Source organism: Oryza sativa, chromosome 10 (genome assembly GCF_034140825.1).
Source record: "Oryza sativa Japonica Group chromosome 10, ASM3414082v1".
Classification (NCBI taxonomy): Eukaryota; Viridiplantae; Streptophyta; class Magnoliopsida; order Poales; family Poaceae; genus Oryza; species Oryza sativa.
Genome location: NC_089044.1, coordinates 23,179,197 through 23,195,372, shown reverse-complemented (window position 1 = coordinate 23,195,372; position 16,176 = coordinate 23,179,197). Strand labels below are relative to the sequence as shown.

Sequence of the window (16,176 nt, the reverse complement as noted above, 5' to 3'; positions counted from 1 at the left end):
TAATTAATCCGTCATTAGGGCAAGTACAACGGGTCGGCGAGACCCGTCGACATGCACTGTTTTTTTTGCGAAACCCCTCTCCCCCACGGCGCTCGCTTCGGCCCATCCGTCGTCTCGTTCGTCGACGAGGCCAGCGCGTGCTCCCAGGCGACGCGACGGCGATGAAGCCCGTTGTACGACGCGATGCGGGGAGGCGACGGAGGCGCGGGATCAGCTCTCTCGCGCGCGGAACAGGTTCGCGCCTTCCTCGCCCGCCAAAATCTCTCTCGCGCGCGTTGAAATAGCCCCCTCCCCCCTGCGTTCCCCATCCAACCCTATTTCGATCTGGCCACCATGTCGCGGCAGGCACGGAAGGAGGCGGCGGCGGCGGCGCAAGATATGCTGAAGTTGGATGTGGCTTGGATGCGCAAGCCAGCTGCATTGCAATCTCGAAAGGATGCGGCGGCGCCGATGCGGAAGGCCCAGGGAGGGAGGAGCTCGGGCGGCGTCGATGGTGCCGGAGCAGAGCAGTTCAGGGTTGGCGGCGCGTGTGCCAGAGCACCGGAGTTCGGGATATGGCACGGCTAGTCCACCACCAAGCTCCTTCACCGACTGCAGCTCCTTCTTCTAAGATCATTTCATATATAAATATATATAATTATTATATACATGTTTATTTTACAAGTCATGCGGAATATTTAAATGTACTGTGCATTGTCTTAGGTATGCAACAAAATGACTACAAAGATCAATTATACACTAGATCATCATGATTTGTGTCAAAGGATGAATTAAACACTCACAGACAGCCAAACCAACAACCCATTGTATAAGCTGTCTGTTTGTGTAAAAAGACAGCAAGCTGTCTACACGGTTGTACTTGCCCATAGCATATACGGGTTACTGTAGCATTTATGGTTAATTATGGACTAATTAGGCTTAAAAGATTCGTCTCGCGATTTCTCCCTAACTATGTAATTAGTTTTTTAATCTATATTTAATGCACGGATAATACTCTACATATGTGTTCAAAGATTCGATGTGATATTTTTTTGGGAAAAAATTTGGGAACTAACCCAGACCTTACTGCTACGTCACTCGCATGTGATGCCTCTAGCGACAAGTACCAGTAGTAGTAGCAGCGAGTAGGTAAATTAGAGCAACTCCCTGTGCATCTCTGGTTAATCTGTTCCCTTTTTTTTTTCAATATCTTGTTTTGCTGGTGATGGTTTGTTGGTTCATTGGTTGTGTGCTGCTGCTTCTGCTGCGGCGCTGTTATACGGATGCTGGATACAGTATATTGCAGGCCAACCATTCCGGGAAGGCCTGAACTCATATAAACAAGTACAGTACATTATCTTAAACTATAGTTGTTGCACATGCGATCCTGTGCTAAAATGAGCACAGAGAGAGAGAGAGAGAGAGAGAGAGAGAGAGAGAGAGAGAGAGAGAGATGAGCCCTTGTGTTGGCCACATGCCGGGCACAGGGATGAGAATGAGATGCCCGCACGCTTCCAATGCTGCCGCGCGGATGTCGTTGTTCGCATGTCGCGTTGCGTTGCCGGTTTGCACTGTGCAGGGGAGGGAGGGCATGAATCGATGATCTGTGTGACCCTGTCGCCTGTCGGCGTCTCCCGGTCATCCGCTCCTTCCTCCCAATATTGAATCCTTCTTCCTCTCGCCGTCGCCGGCTCGTTCTTGTTCACGGTCAAATCAGGCAGGAGTGTGTGTGTTGTTGCATGGTGTTTTCTGGCCAACATCCCAATTGGCCGCTAGAAGCTTCGGTATGCAACTCCCTCCGACTGTTTGGTGGCGCAACTTTTCACTGCACCGTGTAGGCGTGTACCATGTTCTTGTTATCGCGTATGGCAAATTGGCAACTGCTCTTGTGATATTTCTGGTGCCGGAATGGATCAACCATCTTTGTAACTAACTGTACCAGCAGTGGCGCGTAATTGCATAGCAGGAGGCGCCCTTGGCTGCATACGGCCTGTGAGACGTAGTACTACAGTTTCGTGGGTTTGACTTGAGTCCATGCCCAATTGCATTTGCATACTAGATCCTACCTAGAACTGTTGACTGTCGAGCAGTAGCATTAGCATGTCAGCACCACGCTAGCTGTCCAGCACACGAACGAATTTAAGTTTTTAACCCCCAAAACAGGAACAGGGAACCCGGAACCCGTAAAGGACGTCCAGGGAAAGACAGCGAGAGGTGAAAAAACCGGTGCCCCCGGTTTCCTTCCCAGCGACTACACGTTTGTACCTGCACGCATTGAATCCGTCTCCGGGCGCAATAAAAGAAAATCTCGTGGTACTATTGTGAATTTGTGATCGGCGTTGTGTTTGATTATTGGACCCATCTAGATAATTAGTACTACCTTCGCATCAGGCCTGCAAATTTTGTCTCGTGTTAGAAGAAGGATCGGATAGAATTCGATTGTCGTGGTATGAGCTTTTACGTTTATCTTCCTCTCCGGTGTTCTAGTCTGTCTTCAGATAATGTTTTGTTGCCTGCAAAATGAAAGTTATTTGAACATACCCGAGTGAAAGGTGAAAAGTTTGTATTAGATATCCGATGCAAAGTAAAACTATAAGGTTTATTACTCGTTACAATATGTAGTTTATTTTGAAAAACAATTTTGATCATATCCAGTTGCATAACTAGAATTGGGATTGTTTCGTTCAATCCAAAATTGATGTGTACTAGTAAGTACTCTTGTATGGCTGTCTGGGAGGAAGATTTGAAGAGGTCATTCATATTTCTTTTCTTAATTATTAGCCATTATTCCCTCTATTAACCTTAGTCCACATTAATACCTTCTTAATTACGCACTAATTGCGTACTTAACTGCATTTAGCTGGGTTGGCTCAAGCATGGGTACCGGTTCTCTAATCGCTAGCATGGAGGACAAGGAGAGTACATGAGACCCCTCACTTAGAACACAAGATCTCTGAAAGAGTTCCATCTGTTCCGTAAAAAGTAATTCATTCTTCAGTTTACACAAAACACATTAATTTACATTCGATTTGTGAGCAATATAATTTGAACCAGATAAATTTTATTACCACAATAAACCATTTTCTCACGCTCTTTCGTTCACATAAATGTCTCCCGTGAAACATCGTAATTTTATAGAATTTCCTCTAGAACTAAGCTCCGATCAGTTGACTTACGACTGATATTATTCAAATAGTAAAATACATCAGTGATTCTTAAACTTGTAAGGGGGTTTCATCTAGATCCACGATCTTGCAAAACGCGTATTAAGATCTCTTGACTTAGTTTAGTGTATCATCATGATCCAAAATCTCATTTGACCGTGGTCTTACTTGCATGTCTTACCTACATGACATGCATCGTGATTAATGACACAACACATTTTTATTTATTTATTTATTTTCTCACTTCTTCCTCTCTTTCTTTTCTCCCTTCTTCCTCCTCCCTCCGGCAAGCGATCTCTTTAGTAGGTATGTGCCATGTCACCGTTCACATAGCATGTTATGTAGGTAAGACCATGATTAAATAAGGCTTTGGATCGAGATGATACAATAAACTCGATGCACGCTTTATAAATTGTGAAACATCCTTATAAGTTTAAGAATTGTTAGTGTAGTTTACTTTTACTCAAATGGTGATGATGTCGAAGATCTAGCCAAGAATGAGGATTACGTGCGCCGGCAAGAATTTTAAATTTGTTCAACCAGGAATGTAATCCTTTGTTCAGTCATTAATAAAGCTCTATCTTTACTGTAAAAAAAACAATGGCGAAAAATATACTAAGTCAAATAACCCCTTAAAATCACAAATTAAATTTTGGATAACCCAAAAGCAGACCTAAAAGGAAATCTAGATAAATTTAGGATAAGAAAATTACTCAGGTAGGAGTAATAAATACTAATAGGGAGCCCTAGTAAAATTAGCAGTTAGAAATCCGGCTTACGTGTAGACTGGAGCATCAGAGCACCGTTTCTTTCCACCGCTCTCTCCCGAATAAATCCGTCCGCCATTAACGCCACCACCACCACCACCCACCCCTTCCCTTCTTCCATCCTCCGCCTCGCCTCGCCTCGCCGCGCCAGAATCCTCTCCGATGAGCCGGAGCCGGAGATGAGGTGCAAGCTCCACCCCTACGCCAACGCCGTCGGCGTCTGCGCCCCCTGCCTCCGCGACCGCCTCCTCGACCTCGCCGCCCAGCGCGACGCCGCCGCCGACGCCGCCGAAGCCGACGACCACCACCACAGCAGCAGCAGCAGGGCCTCCTCATCCCTCTTCGCGCGCTCCGTCTCCCCCTACGCCGCGGCGCGCCGCTCCGACGCCTGCGCCTACGCGTCATCCTCCTCCTCCTCGGCCGCCGCCGCCCACCACCACCACCACCACCCCAACCTCCTCTTCTTCCGCACGCCGCAGGTCGGCCCCGCCCGCGCGGCGGGTGGCGGCGATGAGCCCGAGCCGCGCGGCAAGAAGGTCGCGCGCCGCAGGTCCTTCCTCGCCGCGATCTTCGGCGGCGGCGGCAGGGGGCGACACGCCCGGGGCGACGACGACGTCGTCCGCGGCGGTGGCGTGAGCGCGAAGGATCCTCCCCGACGGTCCACCTCCTGGCTCTCCTCGATAGTCCGACGCAAGCGGCGGCCGGAGGCCGCGGCGACGGCGGCGGAGTCGCTGCCGCCGCCGCTGGACGAGGCGCCCGACTCCCCCGGAGGCAGTACCACCAGTAGCTGGTGGTTCCCTTCCCCCTCGCCGGCGAGGCAGCACCGCCGCAGGCACACCGGCGTGGGCGCCAGCGGGGACGGGATCTCGGGGTTCGCCGTGTGCCTCAGCCCGCTCGTCCGGCCCACCTCCGGCGGCGGCGGCGGACGCCGGCGATGCCAGCCGCCGGATCCGTCCCCCCTGGGCGACACCCACCGGCGCAACCTGTCGGCCGGCGGCGCCGCCTCGTTCGGCCGCAACACCTCCCGGAAGCTCGCCGACATGGGTAGGTTCCGATGACGCCATCTTCGCTCGCTCGCGCGCTTTTTTTTTCCCTCCTTTTCTTTTTCATTTTTTTTTCGGGGGCAATTTTATCTTTGATTTTTTTTTCCTACAAAATTTGACCAAACATTTCGGTACTCTCGAGGAGGAGATGTGACGATATGAATGGTAGTGTTTGCCGCTACGTGTTGACGAGAGGCGAAGAGAAATGGAAAAAAGAAATTCAGTGGAAATTTGGGTTTGTTTATGGTTAGGCAGTAGCAGCAATGTAGCATACTATACAAATATTGATATTGGGAAGAATCCTTCAAAATGTTTATATATTTTCTCTCCCTACCATGTGAATGGAAAAAAAAAGGAATGAAACAAATCAATTAGCTGAGCTGTGTGCTCTCTCTGACCTCCTCAATTGCGACCTCAGTTTTGTTCTTTGCTTGGCTTCTTCTCCCCCCCCCAATTTGATTAGCAATTTCGTTGTGTGTTGCGTAGATGACTCAGCTCATGATGGTTGTATTGCAGACTTCAGTAGTGGTGGTTGATTTCTTGTATTTCTGTGCAAAATTTCAAACATCTGGCCGCGTTTCAAACAGTTAAACCAGGATACGATTGACAACAGTACACGTACGTATGGCATCCTTAATTTCTCTAGTTTGTATTACTAGTGTACAACCGCTCTTCACTTCAGTACAGAGAAGATGCAATGTTCGAAATGTGAAGCTTGCAAGATTCTCCTCAAGTAGTAGCAGCAGCAGGTAGATGAAAAACCAAACGTGCTACAAAGACACGCGTGAGTGTTACTATTAACTACTGTATTACGGTTTACGAAGAGGAAGAAAATGCGATTTGCAAGCAAGAACCTTCATTCTCTCTGGTCGTTTGATTGGTTAGATTTGCAGCTGCAGGATCCAAACATCAGATGCGCCGTATCACTGGCAGTTTCATCGTCTCGAATAGTGATCGACCATAAATTTCATTGTCGCCTCCCTCATCGAATCATTAACTGCTGAATTCGTGTCGTCTCTACCTCTCGATTGATTGGCCGATGCAAAACGTTTGTAGTACGTACTACGTTTACAGGCCATTGCTACGTTACACGTATACAGGCCATGTAGTAATTACGAATTAACAGCAGGTATTAACTGAGGTAGGTCGTGGCTAAATTAAGCTGCACGGCACTGCTTATATACAAGGGATACACATTCACCGATCGGTCGATTTCCGTGAATTGGTGAATTGTTGAATCATGTTGCGGCTGATCCAAATTGATGTGACACTTCCACCCACACCGGCACTATCTTCTCCTGGAAATGGTCCCAAAATAAACCCCAGCGTTTATTTAGCCGTGAGCTGCTTACCTGCTACTAGTGGTAGCCTGGAGCAGTGTGTATTAAACAGAGTTGATTTCTAGCTCTTGAGACAACATGGAGCTATATATGTGGCGAAACGCAATAGAAATCGTACAATATGAGGAGCTATACATGTGCCGGAAACGAAGATTCGATGAGCTTGATGGTCCAACAATGGGCGGCTGGGTTAGTGCTCGATCGATCGATCGCCTACCTCGGGGGAATAGCCATGGCATCAGTCACGTTGAGACGAGATGATGAACGCATGCTTTGGGCGATCATGGCGCCTTGCCGCGCGTGGCATATTTCATCTCCTAAAATCCATATCTTATAAACCTATGAAAAAGCTATTTCTGCTCCTACTACTCAATTACCCATGGATAAAGAACATGTGTATGTAACTGTATCGCAAACTGCACTAGGATTCTCTTCACCTTAAGCGTCATTGGCTGCCAAATTCCATCTTTACCAATGAACTACGATCTGCTCTGCTACACCACACGATGTACGTGCTCTTTTCTGGTCTTTTTACACAGAACAAACGCCTTTCCTTTCCTTGTAGGAACCGCGCTTTCTCACATGACCGAGGCGCGTGACCTTGCATGCATGCCACCAACTTAAATTTTTTTTTGGTCAAAATCCATCAAATTGCCTACCCCAAAGTGCATTCCCGTCAGTCGCTTTTCTGCCAAAAGCTCTTTTCAGACGTTAGCAAAGGCAGTCTTGCTTAACAGCGTACACACACGGGATGAGTAAAGACTACGATCCTACTACTAGAGCAGTAAGTACTCACTCCATTCCATTATAAATACATCTGAGATTAAATGTGATATTTCATAATACAACTGTTCTGATTCGTTGTAATATGAAATGTCACATCCAGTCATAAGTGCATTTATATAAGGATGGAGGGAGTAGTAGTAACTGGTAAGGAACTACTAGTGAGTGGTTACATGCAAAATTTCATTACCTGTTCCTTCAGGAATTGGGCGAAATTTCACCACATTTTCGTGCGGGAAACCTTCAAGGGCGACATGAATCACAGCACGTAGAGCATGCGTTCGTCGATGGCAACGTATAGCCGTAGGTCCAACAGAACTGCTGCTCATCATGTGAAACAACCAGTAAAGGAGACGTCTAGCCGAGCACAGCACTACCTACCAATTAAGCGAGTGAAGCCCACCTGAGCTAGTCCCCACATCTTCGAGTGATGTTGTATCCTACCTGCATTAGTAAATTTTGAGCAAATTAGGTTGCAGAATTTGCAAATTTGCAGGACATTCATTCACCTTGCAATTCAGCTCTCCTGTTTGCCATGTCATACATGTATGGAGTTGAACTGGGGCTTTCTTTCAGTGCGAAAGATGGCAACAAGGTGGTCCGATGACGATGACAACACAGCTACCAGTCCAGTTTCCTCAATGCATTGTCACCCTCTTCTTTTGCTTCTCAGCCTTCTCCTTCTGTGACTTGCAAGAGCATGAACATAGGCTTGTCTCTGTCGGAAAAAGCACCTGAAAGCACAAAATGATCTGGTCATACTTATGTTTAATCACTGGTGAATACAGGTCAGATTCAACAGCAAATGTGTAACGCATCTTTTCTATATATTGTGTCTATGAAACACCCTAAACAGATGGGTGGGAAATACCCTGCAACTTGCTCTCATTGTTTTTTGTCACCCCAGAGTATGTATAAGTCAACTACACAGTGTGCACCAGGTATGAAATGCAGCAGCCAAGCGCGCGGCTTTTGGCGTTGAAAGAAACTTCGTCGAGCAGTAGAGGCCCTATTGTGTCTATGCATTGTGAACAATTGCTAGTGGTTGGTGCTCGATGGCATGCTGGAAAATGGGGGTGGGAAAAACTTCCATCCACATCTACTTGCTCCCTTTCTACCAACTACGAAGTATGAAGGATTCATCCAACCAAAAACACTATGAAATGAAATATTTTTATGAGACTGAAATGACTAGTGGATGAGTGGGAGCATCTTGTCAAAAAGAATATTAGTAGTTGATTTGATTGCCATATCCCACTTAAGTAACCAACCTTCCTTCTCACGCGAAAGTGCCAGGCCAAAAGCCAGATTGCCTAGTCGGTGTTGATCAGTACCATTAGTATGGGGGCTAATCTATCAGTGGCAGTCTGACTGTGATCAAGCAAGCAGTGTGATCAAGTGCTCAAAGCTCTACTGATAAATTGAGAATCATGCTACAATTAGTCAAAGTAGTACAGCGTCTTGATGTTGTCACTTTGTCCTTTATTAGGCAGCAAATCTGATTCCAACATTTTATGCAGTAGTGTATCTTGGGAGAGTTTCCTCTAGTTTTCCAATGTCAGAAAATTTGAAAACTCTATACTAATGGAAGGTAAGCCTTTTTCTTCTGGTTGACGGCTTGACGCTAAGATGCACCTAACCCAAAAGTACTTGTGAGAAACAAAATCTAGAACTTCACTGTGTTCAAATGCTAAATATGAGTACATGACCAGTAGAACATGTCCGTGATATATCTGGTAATCTACTTCAGAATTTTCACCTCTGAAGTAGATTACCAGATAAGATTGTAGGAACTGAGCAAAACAATTGTGAAAAGGTGACAGCAGGTCACCAAATTGAGATGTCTACAAAGACATTGAGCTTTGTGGCCTGTGGGTCACAATTGCTTCTCATCGGCCTATGGTGGCAAACAAAATCATCCCAACTGTTGTGAGCCTTCATGTTCACTACATCTATGGGCACATAGAAAATTAGTGGAGCTAAATGATTGGCATACCTCACTGTGGTCGATGGGACCCAAGTTTCACATCCAGATCCACACTTCTGAAAGGAGGCAACGAATTCAGTACCGTACAACATTACGATAGGTTGGCAGAAAAGGTACCATAAAGCACAAACAAGGGCATACAAGCACCAGTTCCTGAGCACAGAATGCAGAATAAGACAAAATGGGAGTTGTTAAATAGGGCTTATTTTCCATTAAAAAAACATGACGCTTTTTAATTTCCAATAGACCTTAGATGACCAAAAGGCACATGGTTGTTGCTTGTCCCCTTAAAACTGATGCAGAAATGCCTAGAATTGACAAATATCAAATAAAGAAAGTATATAGTCCATCGTTCACTTACAGTGTACCTACAGAGTTTGGTTCGAGGAAAGGTTGGTGCTAGCATCAAAGAGTTCCTGATCATTTGGAATAAGTCTTTCCATCATCACCTCATTCCTAATATCCACAACGCTAGCTAACTGAAATGAGAAACAGGATCATCCCAGAAAACCATGATAATAGATTATTATATTCCTCAAACAAAATGGACGCACAGTAGTTTCTGAGACTGTAAGTTCCTTGATAGTCCTTCAGTTACACTTAGCTTAATCCAGGTGTTTGGAGTCTATCAGGATTATTGAGCATTACATGCTGATATTTGCAGAAACATCAAACATGTAAGTCAAGCATAAGAAATGTTCTTTTTAAAAAAAAAAAAAATAGGCACATACGTGCACTTCCAGCAACATGCTTTTGCCACCAAATGTCCATCACCCCAACACAATAACGACGAGTAATTTATATAAATGAAAGTACAACAAAACCCCAGATTTCTGACCTAGATTAAGTTCACTATACAAAGAGATCAAGAGAACATTTTGTTGTTAAATAAGGGTCATTGTTTGTTCAGTACAAGCTGATGCATACGGCATACCAAGAACTTACTGTGCCTAATGTAGCAGGAAGACTTCAATAGGGAGATCTGCATACAGTAGAGACAGTGCAGTTGCTTGTTCGCATTCACTATTGTTAGCTACTGAAGAAATAAAGCTCCAACCTTGCTGTCAGTACACTGTTGTAATCATGTGACCCTCAACAAAGAACCAGGTAACGTACAAGGCTCACAGGTTTATGGTAGCTATCTATGGTAGGAAAAAACACAAATTTCAATTTACGTATACCTATCATTGCAAAAGAAGCTTTAACATTAGCTGTACATCATGTGCTTGATTTCAACTTCTCTTGGGTTCCCTTGTTTCAGAACATGGTGGAGAAATGGTTCATATCTATTCTGTGCTGACGGAAAGTCGGCAAGGTGTTATTAATAACACAAACTTCATCATGAAAACTGAAGAGAAACATGCAAGGATGGGTAGCTACAGTTGCATCCAGCACTACAACTATAAATACAGCCCGACCTCTAATGCAATAGAAAACATTTTCACAAAATTAGATGTAACAGGGGTAAGAATGCAGAGGACAAGCAATGTGATATTATAAAAAAAAACAGATGTAGATCATGCTCTAAATAAAAAGTCATATGTTGAGAGAACCAGTCAGGCAACATGTCAAATGTAAAGATCAAACCATAGCAGAAGCAATCAGTGCCGTTATCTGTGTCATACAAGCCTGTTTGTTTATTTTCTCTCTGTTAATTTACTAAAGTAACTGTAATTTCTGTGCAGAAGTCAAAGCTAATATCTGTCTTCCAACATAAGGTGCATCCCACATTACACATGCCCAATGGAAACAAATAAAAGCAATAAAATGTGAAATGATTGTTAGCAGAGTGAAACTTTCAGTGCTAACTCTCTACTGAACCATTGAAGAAATTGTCATTTGGAGTTTCCAAATTTATAGCTAATTACAAACAACATACTGTTGACTATAGTATTCCATGCTTAAAAAGACAAATGTTATAAACATAAGAACAAACAGATAGAACAAATACAATTCTATTAGATAGAGTTTCCAGTCATATCTTTAAGAATAACTGACCAAGCATCCAATCAGCCTAATTAGACCACAATATGGTATAAAAAGCAATAGATAAGCAAATCTACCAAAAAGCAAGGATGCTACTTAGTATCATCTATAAGTAAATTCTGTGACCTCTGCTTTCTGTAAAACATTCTACAGATGAGTAGAAAATTGCACGAACAGGACGTTTGGGCAGAATGTGTACACTGTGATTTTTCCAAATGCGCTGGAGATGTATAAATAGGATTGGTAAGGCCGCTAGTCTTACTAAAATATAAGCTTGGCGGTAAGCAGCTGGTTCTGCATGCAGATGCACAGTCTGGCAGCAAAGTTTGATCCTCTGAATGTCCATTCTGGCTTCTTTCTCACCGCAGCAAGCATCCAATATAATCCTGAGTATTGAGAAATATTGTTGAAGTTGAAGCTGCACAAAATTTGATGTCCCTGAGTAGGAATCAGACATCTAGTTAGGCACTTAGGAACCAGCCCAGCTGATTGCAAGAGATTTGACAGGCACATTACAGCTCTATACCATAGTTTATGTTCACCACGAGTTAGTTGATTTCTTGCAACTCCAGCAGCATCAGTCAGCTATCTTGTTAACTGCCCCTTCAGAGTATGAGAGTAGTAGTCATTTTCATCAATTCAACACTCATGGCATTTCAGCAACCTTTGGGGAATCGACATGGTCCAGATTTCCTATTTCCTCATCACCCAATTCATCTGTATCTGAACCCAAGTCCTCTGTGGATCCTTTGTGATCATTCTCTTTGAACGAAGGTAGTAAAACTGCATTTTTCTTGTAGCTCCATACAAGCATTGAAATGTAGTCCTGTGGAGTTATAAGTCCTTCCTCCCTAATGCAGCTTCGCTGCTCATCCAGGGTTTGTTGATCTGTGAGCTTTATATACTCCAGCAAAATCTTTTCATGGTCAGGGCGCCATCCACTTGGTAATGGTGTGTAATCAGGATCAGGAACCATCGACATCCGTGTATACTGAAGTCCATCAATTGAGTCCACAAGACCCATTCTCAGCAGATTGTGGTACTCCGGCGACTGCCCTTTCTTATCCTTCAATGGTCGACTAAGATTCCTTGAAGCAATCTTGTAGACCTTTGCCCTCGACCTCAATTTGTATTTGGCAGCATATAACTTTGCCAAGGACCCCCTTATAATGTATGAGCAGAAGTTGACAACCTTCTTGCGGTTATCAGCATAACGATACCATTCTGCCATTGTCAGCAAGAGCTTATTCATCTGCGCGTTTGTGTGAGCTTGTGTGGCATGGAACATCCTGAAGCACGGTTGTGGGTCTGGTTCACGGTCCCCCTTTAAAAACTCAAGCTTCCGGAACTGCTTGATGCACTGCTTCAAACTGGCTGTCACAGAGAGCAGAGTCCCAACCCCCTTCTCGCTGATGATCTTGCCTCCAGTGGCTGTGTAACGGAGAGTCGGGTACACAACACGACGACACAGCACATGATCAAGGAACATGATCCCTTTAGTGATATGCTCGATCGGGAGGCTCTCGTTGTCAAGCTTGATCCTGAACCGCTGGTCGCAGAATTCAACAAGCTGTTTTCGGAGCACTGCTGCATCTGCCCTCGGACCCCTCACCCCGATTAAGAAATGGCCACCGAATCGAATGTAGTCCACCTTCCTCGTTTTGTCAGGGCCGCTCGTGGGGACAAACTCTGGCCATGAAGTGTTCCCCTGCTCAACTCCATCCTCCCCTCCCACAACATCCGACTTGGACGGCCTGTACAATTCCTTAATCTTCTCCTCCATCCATTTATCAAGCTCATCTAAGCACACATTGGCAAGCAATGGGCTCAGCACTCCACAATGCCCCCAATCAGGCTGGGTGAGTGCCTCCTCCGGCGCAAACCCAAAGAATGTCTGTAACCAGTAGGGGTCAGGCTTCGGCTCTCCCTCTGGAAGCACCTTCTTCTTCTGGTACTTCCTCTTCTTCTTCTTCTTCGCCGCATCTTCATCGCCGGGCCTCGCGGTCACAGGTGGGGTGAGCAATGCCGAACGAACCAAATCAACGACCTTCTTGTCGCGCACATCGCGGATAAGCGCGCCGACGACCAGGGCAGGGTCCGGGGAGTGGAGGAGCGGGGAGAGGTCACCCTTGATGTACCAGAGGTAGGGCGCGAAGCTGCGGCGGATGGTGCGGATGGCGGCGTGCGGAGATCGGCCGGGGCGAAAGGCGAAGGACTTGGGTGAGAACCTCGCCTCGTAGACGGGCTCGAGCAGGAGGAGGAGGAGCTCCTGCACGACGCGGTCCTGGAACGGGGCCGGCCCCGGGGTGGTGAGGAGGGCGCGGAGCTTGCGCTTGGAGAGCGTGGCGGGGTCCTGCGCCGCGGCGGCGGCGCGCGGGGAGCGGAGGAAGGGGGTGAGGCGGTTGCCGAAGCGGAAGCGGGCGTCGAGGACGGCGTTGCGGAGCGCGAGGAGGGAGGAGAGCGTGGAGGCCGGGATGGAGGAGCGGGGCAGGTAGGAGCCCGTCTCGTCGGCGTAGGCCTTCTGGTACGCGAGCACCCAGAGCTCGAGGCGCGACAGGAACGGCGACAGCGACGGCGGCGGTGGCGCTGCGGCGGTCGGCTGCGGGCGGAAGGAGGAGACCCACAGCGATGCGGTTATGGCGACCGGATCGTCGCGGAGGAGCTGCGCCGGGTCCAGTGGATTGCCGCCGCCGCCCTGGCCGGTGATGGCGTCGGCGGCGACGAACTGGTGGCGGCGCGGGGGAGGCGGCAACGGGGGGTGGTGGGCGAGGGAGGAGGAGGAGGAGGAGAAGGCGCGGAGGCGGAGGAGGGGGGCGAGGAGCGCGCGGCGAGGCGGAGGCGGAGGCATCGGGGAGGAGAAGGAAAGCTAAACCCTCGCGGTGGCCGCCGTCGTCGTCGTCGTGGGGTTTTGTGTGTTTTCTCGCGCCGCCGCTGCCGCCGCCGCAACGGAGTGGTCAGCTGTGGCGGGGATGGAGATTGGGCCTACTGGATGTTGGGCTTGAGGTATTGGGCTTCTACGCGATGTACATGGGCCTTTATCAGTGATGGCCCGTTAGGTTTTATAGCGGACGACTATTAGCAGTGGAGGCCCATTAGCTTAGATAGCGGAGGGCCTTTGGCAATGGAGGCCCGTTATTCTCGAGTCGTCTATGGTAAGAACGGCCCGCAAATCAAAATATAGAGGTCAAAATTATATAAGTGGTCGAGATTAAAGTAGTAGTCAACGGTGCTAAGTAATAACCCTCCATCTACTTTTAATAGTCATATTTTATCTTGGCATAAATGACTAAGAATAAGAGCAGGTACAATAGCAGGTTATAAACCAGCTATAAAATATTTTAATGAGATAAATGAAGAGAGAGAAGAGCAGCGGGCTACAGATATGTAGCTAGCTGCAGCACGGACTCCAATACGTAATATGTGTATGACAGGTGGGACCAAATATTAATAATATAGTAAGCAACTATTGTATAAATTGGCTATTACATTGACTATAGATGATTTGGAGCTAGTAGTAGGCTATATTATTAAACTTGCTCTAAGTAATTATACTTATCATCCATTTAACATACTACTAGTTATTCCTCGTAAACAAGCGATTTATTAATATTTACATTACTCGATGCCCATGTAGCCAATCTTGTGTGGAAGAATGAAAAGTCACGCATTAAATCCGAGAAAGTCATTAAGATAATAGATGGTTGTATTGAAATATAACTATTAAAAATAAATTTTTCAGATTTAGAAATATGTTTATTAAATGTATATGGAGAGAGTACTGCGTATGAAGAAAGTAGATCGTGTTGAACGGTGAGGAACCCAGAAAATGGCAAGAGATGCCTCGCCACTTGTAGTCTTGCCCTGTCTCATCTGCATGTCGGCTATATGAGTTGATATAATATAAAATTTTATATTACGATAAATTATAAACCAAATTATCCATCACCACTAAAAAGTTGTGAAATATCTACTCGATCATCTTTAACCAAAACAAATATACTGTGTAAAAATATGTTTAACGAAGACTTGACTAAGCTAAGTTCGTGTTCAATATGTTTCTATGTTTTTTCTCAAACTTTGTTAAATGACTTACAATAAACTACTACATTTATTTCATATTATAAGTCACTTTAATTTTTTTCATAATCAAACTTTCTGCATTAAAATAACTTACAATAAACTTAAGTTTGATTAAATTTATGGAAAAATTAATAACATTTCTAAAACCAAATTAGTTTCATTAGTGAAGTGACGTAGCTCAACTGGTTAGGTTTCCTTGCATTGGAATCAGCCCACCCACATTTAAACGGCACCTGTGGTGACTTCATCAATATTAAGTTATGCTAGCTCGGCCTTCTGGTGGTGCTAGGATGAGTGTGCACATCTTATATCCACACGCGTTTGTATTGTGTTTTAAAAAATAATTTTATTATAATTAACATTTAATATATTTTTATAGTATAGTATGTATTTTATATTAAAAATATTGCTATATTTTCTATAAATTTAATTAGACTGGACAAGTTTGACATGAATAAAGTCAAAGCGGGTTATAAAATGAGGAAGTATCGTCCATTCCCTCGTTAAAAAAAGCAATTTGTAACTATAGTTATGAACGAGTACTGGTCATGTCTAGATTTTATTTATAGCCATTTCGTTTTGGGTCGAGAGCAGAGGGAATATCTTGCATGTAAGTAAACATAGAGTTAAATCAAAGACATTTGTTCAGTTGTACCATATTCAACATACCTATAGCTTTGAAGCTACCGAAATTCTTGTAGCGGACAGCAGCAAGTGCCGAAAAATTCTACTTCATCCGTTTCACAATGTAAGTCATTTTAGTATTTTTCATATTCATATTAATGTTAATGAATCTAAATATATATATATATATGTCTAGATTCATTAACATTAATATGAATGTGGGAAATGCGAATGACTTACATTTTAAAACGGAGGGAGTACCGCCAAACGTAATATTACCAGGTTGGAGGACCGATCTGAAAAATATTCCGTGCAAGTACACATTGGACGTGGACCGCATTGCATACAAGTACAAGAGTTGAAACGCTTGGTTCTCGAGGCTGCCACGTCAGAGCTTGAGCCTTCGAAGCGATCCCACGTGGC

General features: G+C 45.3%; 2 protein-coding genes and 1 long non-coding RNA gene across 3 annotated transcripts; 2 read left to right on the top strand and 1 right to left on the bottom strand.

Moving 5' to 3' along the window:
* The first annotated feature begins 31 nt into the window (after positions 1-31).
* On the top strand, positions 32-509 carry LOC136353636 (uncharacterized). Its single transcript, XR_010736979.1, has 2 exons — positions 32-234; positions 346-509. It is a non-coding gene; the product is annotated as an uncharacterized lncRNA (long non-coding RNA).
* A 3,394-nt stretch (positions 510-3,903) lies between these two features.
* On the top strand, positions 3,904-5,498 carry LOC4349435 (uncharacterized). Its single transcript, XM_026020718.2, has one exon. It carries the CDS (start codon positions 4,090-4,092, stop codon positions 4,966-4,968), a length of 879 nt encoding a protein of 292 aa, XP_025876503.1. The 5' UTR covers positions 3,904-4,089; the 3' UTR covers positions 4,969-5,498.
* A 5,504-nt stretch (positions 5,499-11,002) lies between these two features.
* On the bottom strand, positions 11,003-13,930 carry LOC4349434 (nuclear intron maturase 2, mitochondrial). Its single transcript, XM_026020703.2, has 2 exons — positions 11,576-13,930; positions 11,003-11,487 (listed from the first exon to the last, which is right to left on the bottom strand). The coding sequence occupies exon 1, from the start codon at positions 13,895-13,897 to the stop codon at positions 11,696-11,698; it is 2,202 nt and encodes a 733-aa protein (XP_025876488.1). The 5' UTR covers positions 13,898-13,930; the 3' UTR covers positions 11,003-11,487; positions 11,576-11,695.
* Positions 13,931-16,176: the final 2,246 nt, after the last annotated feature.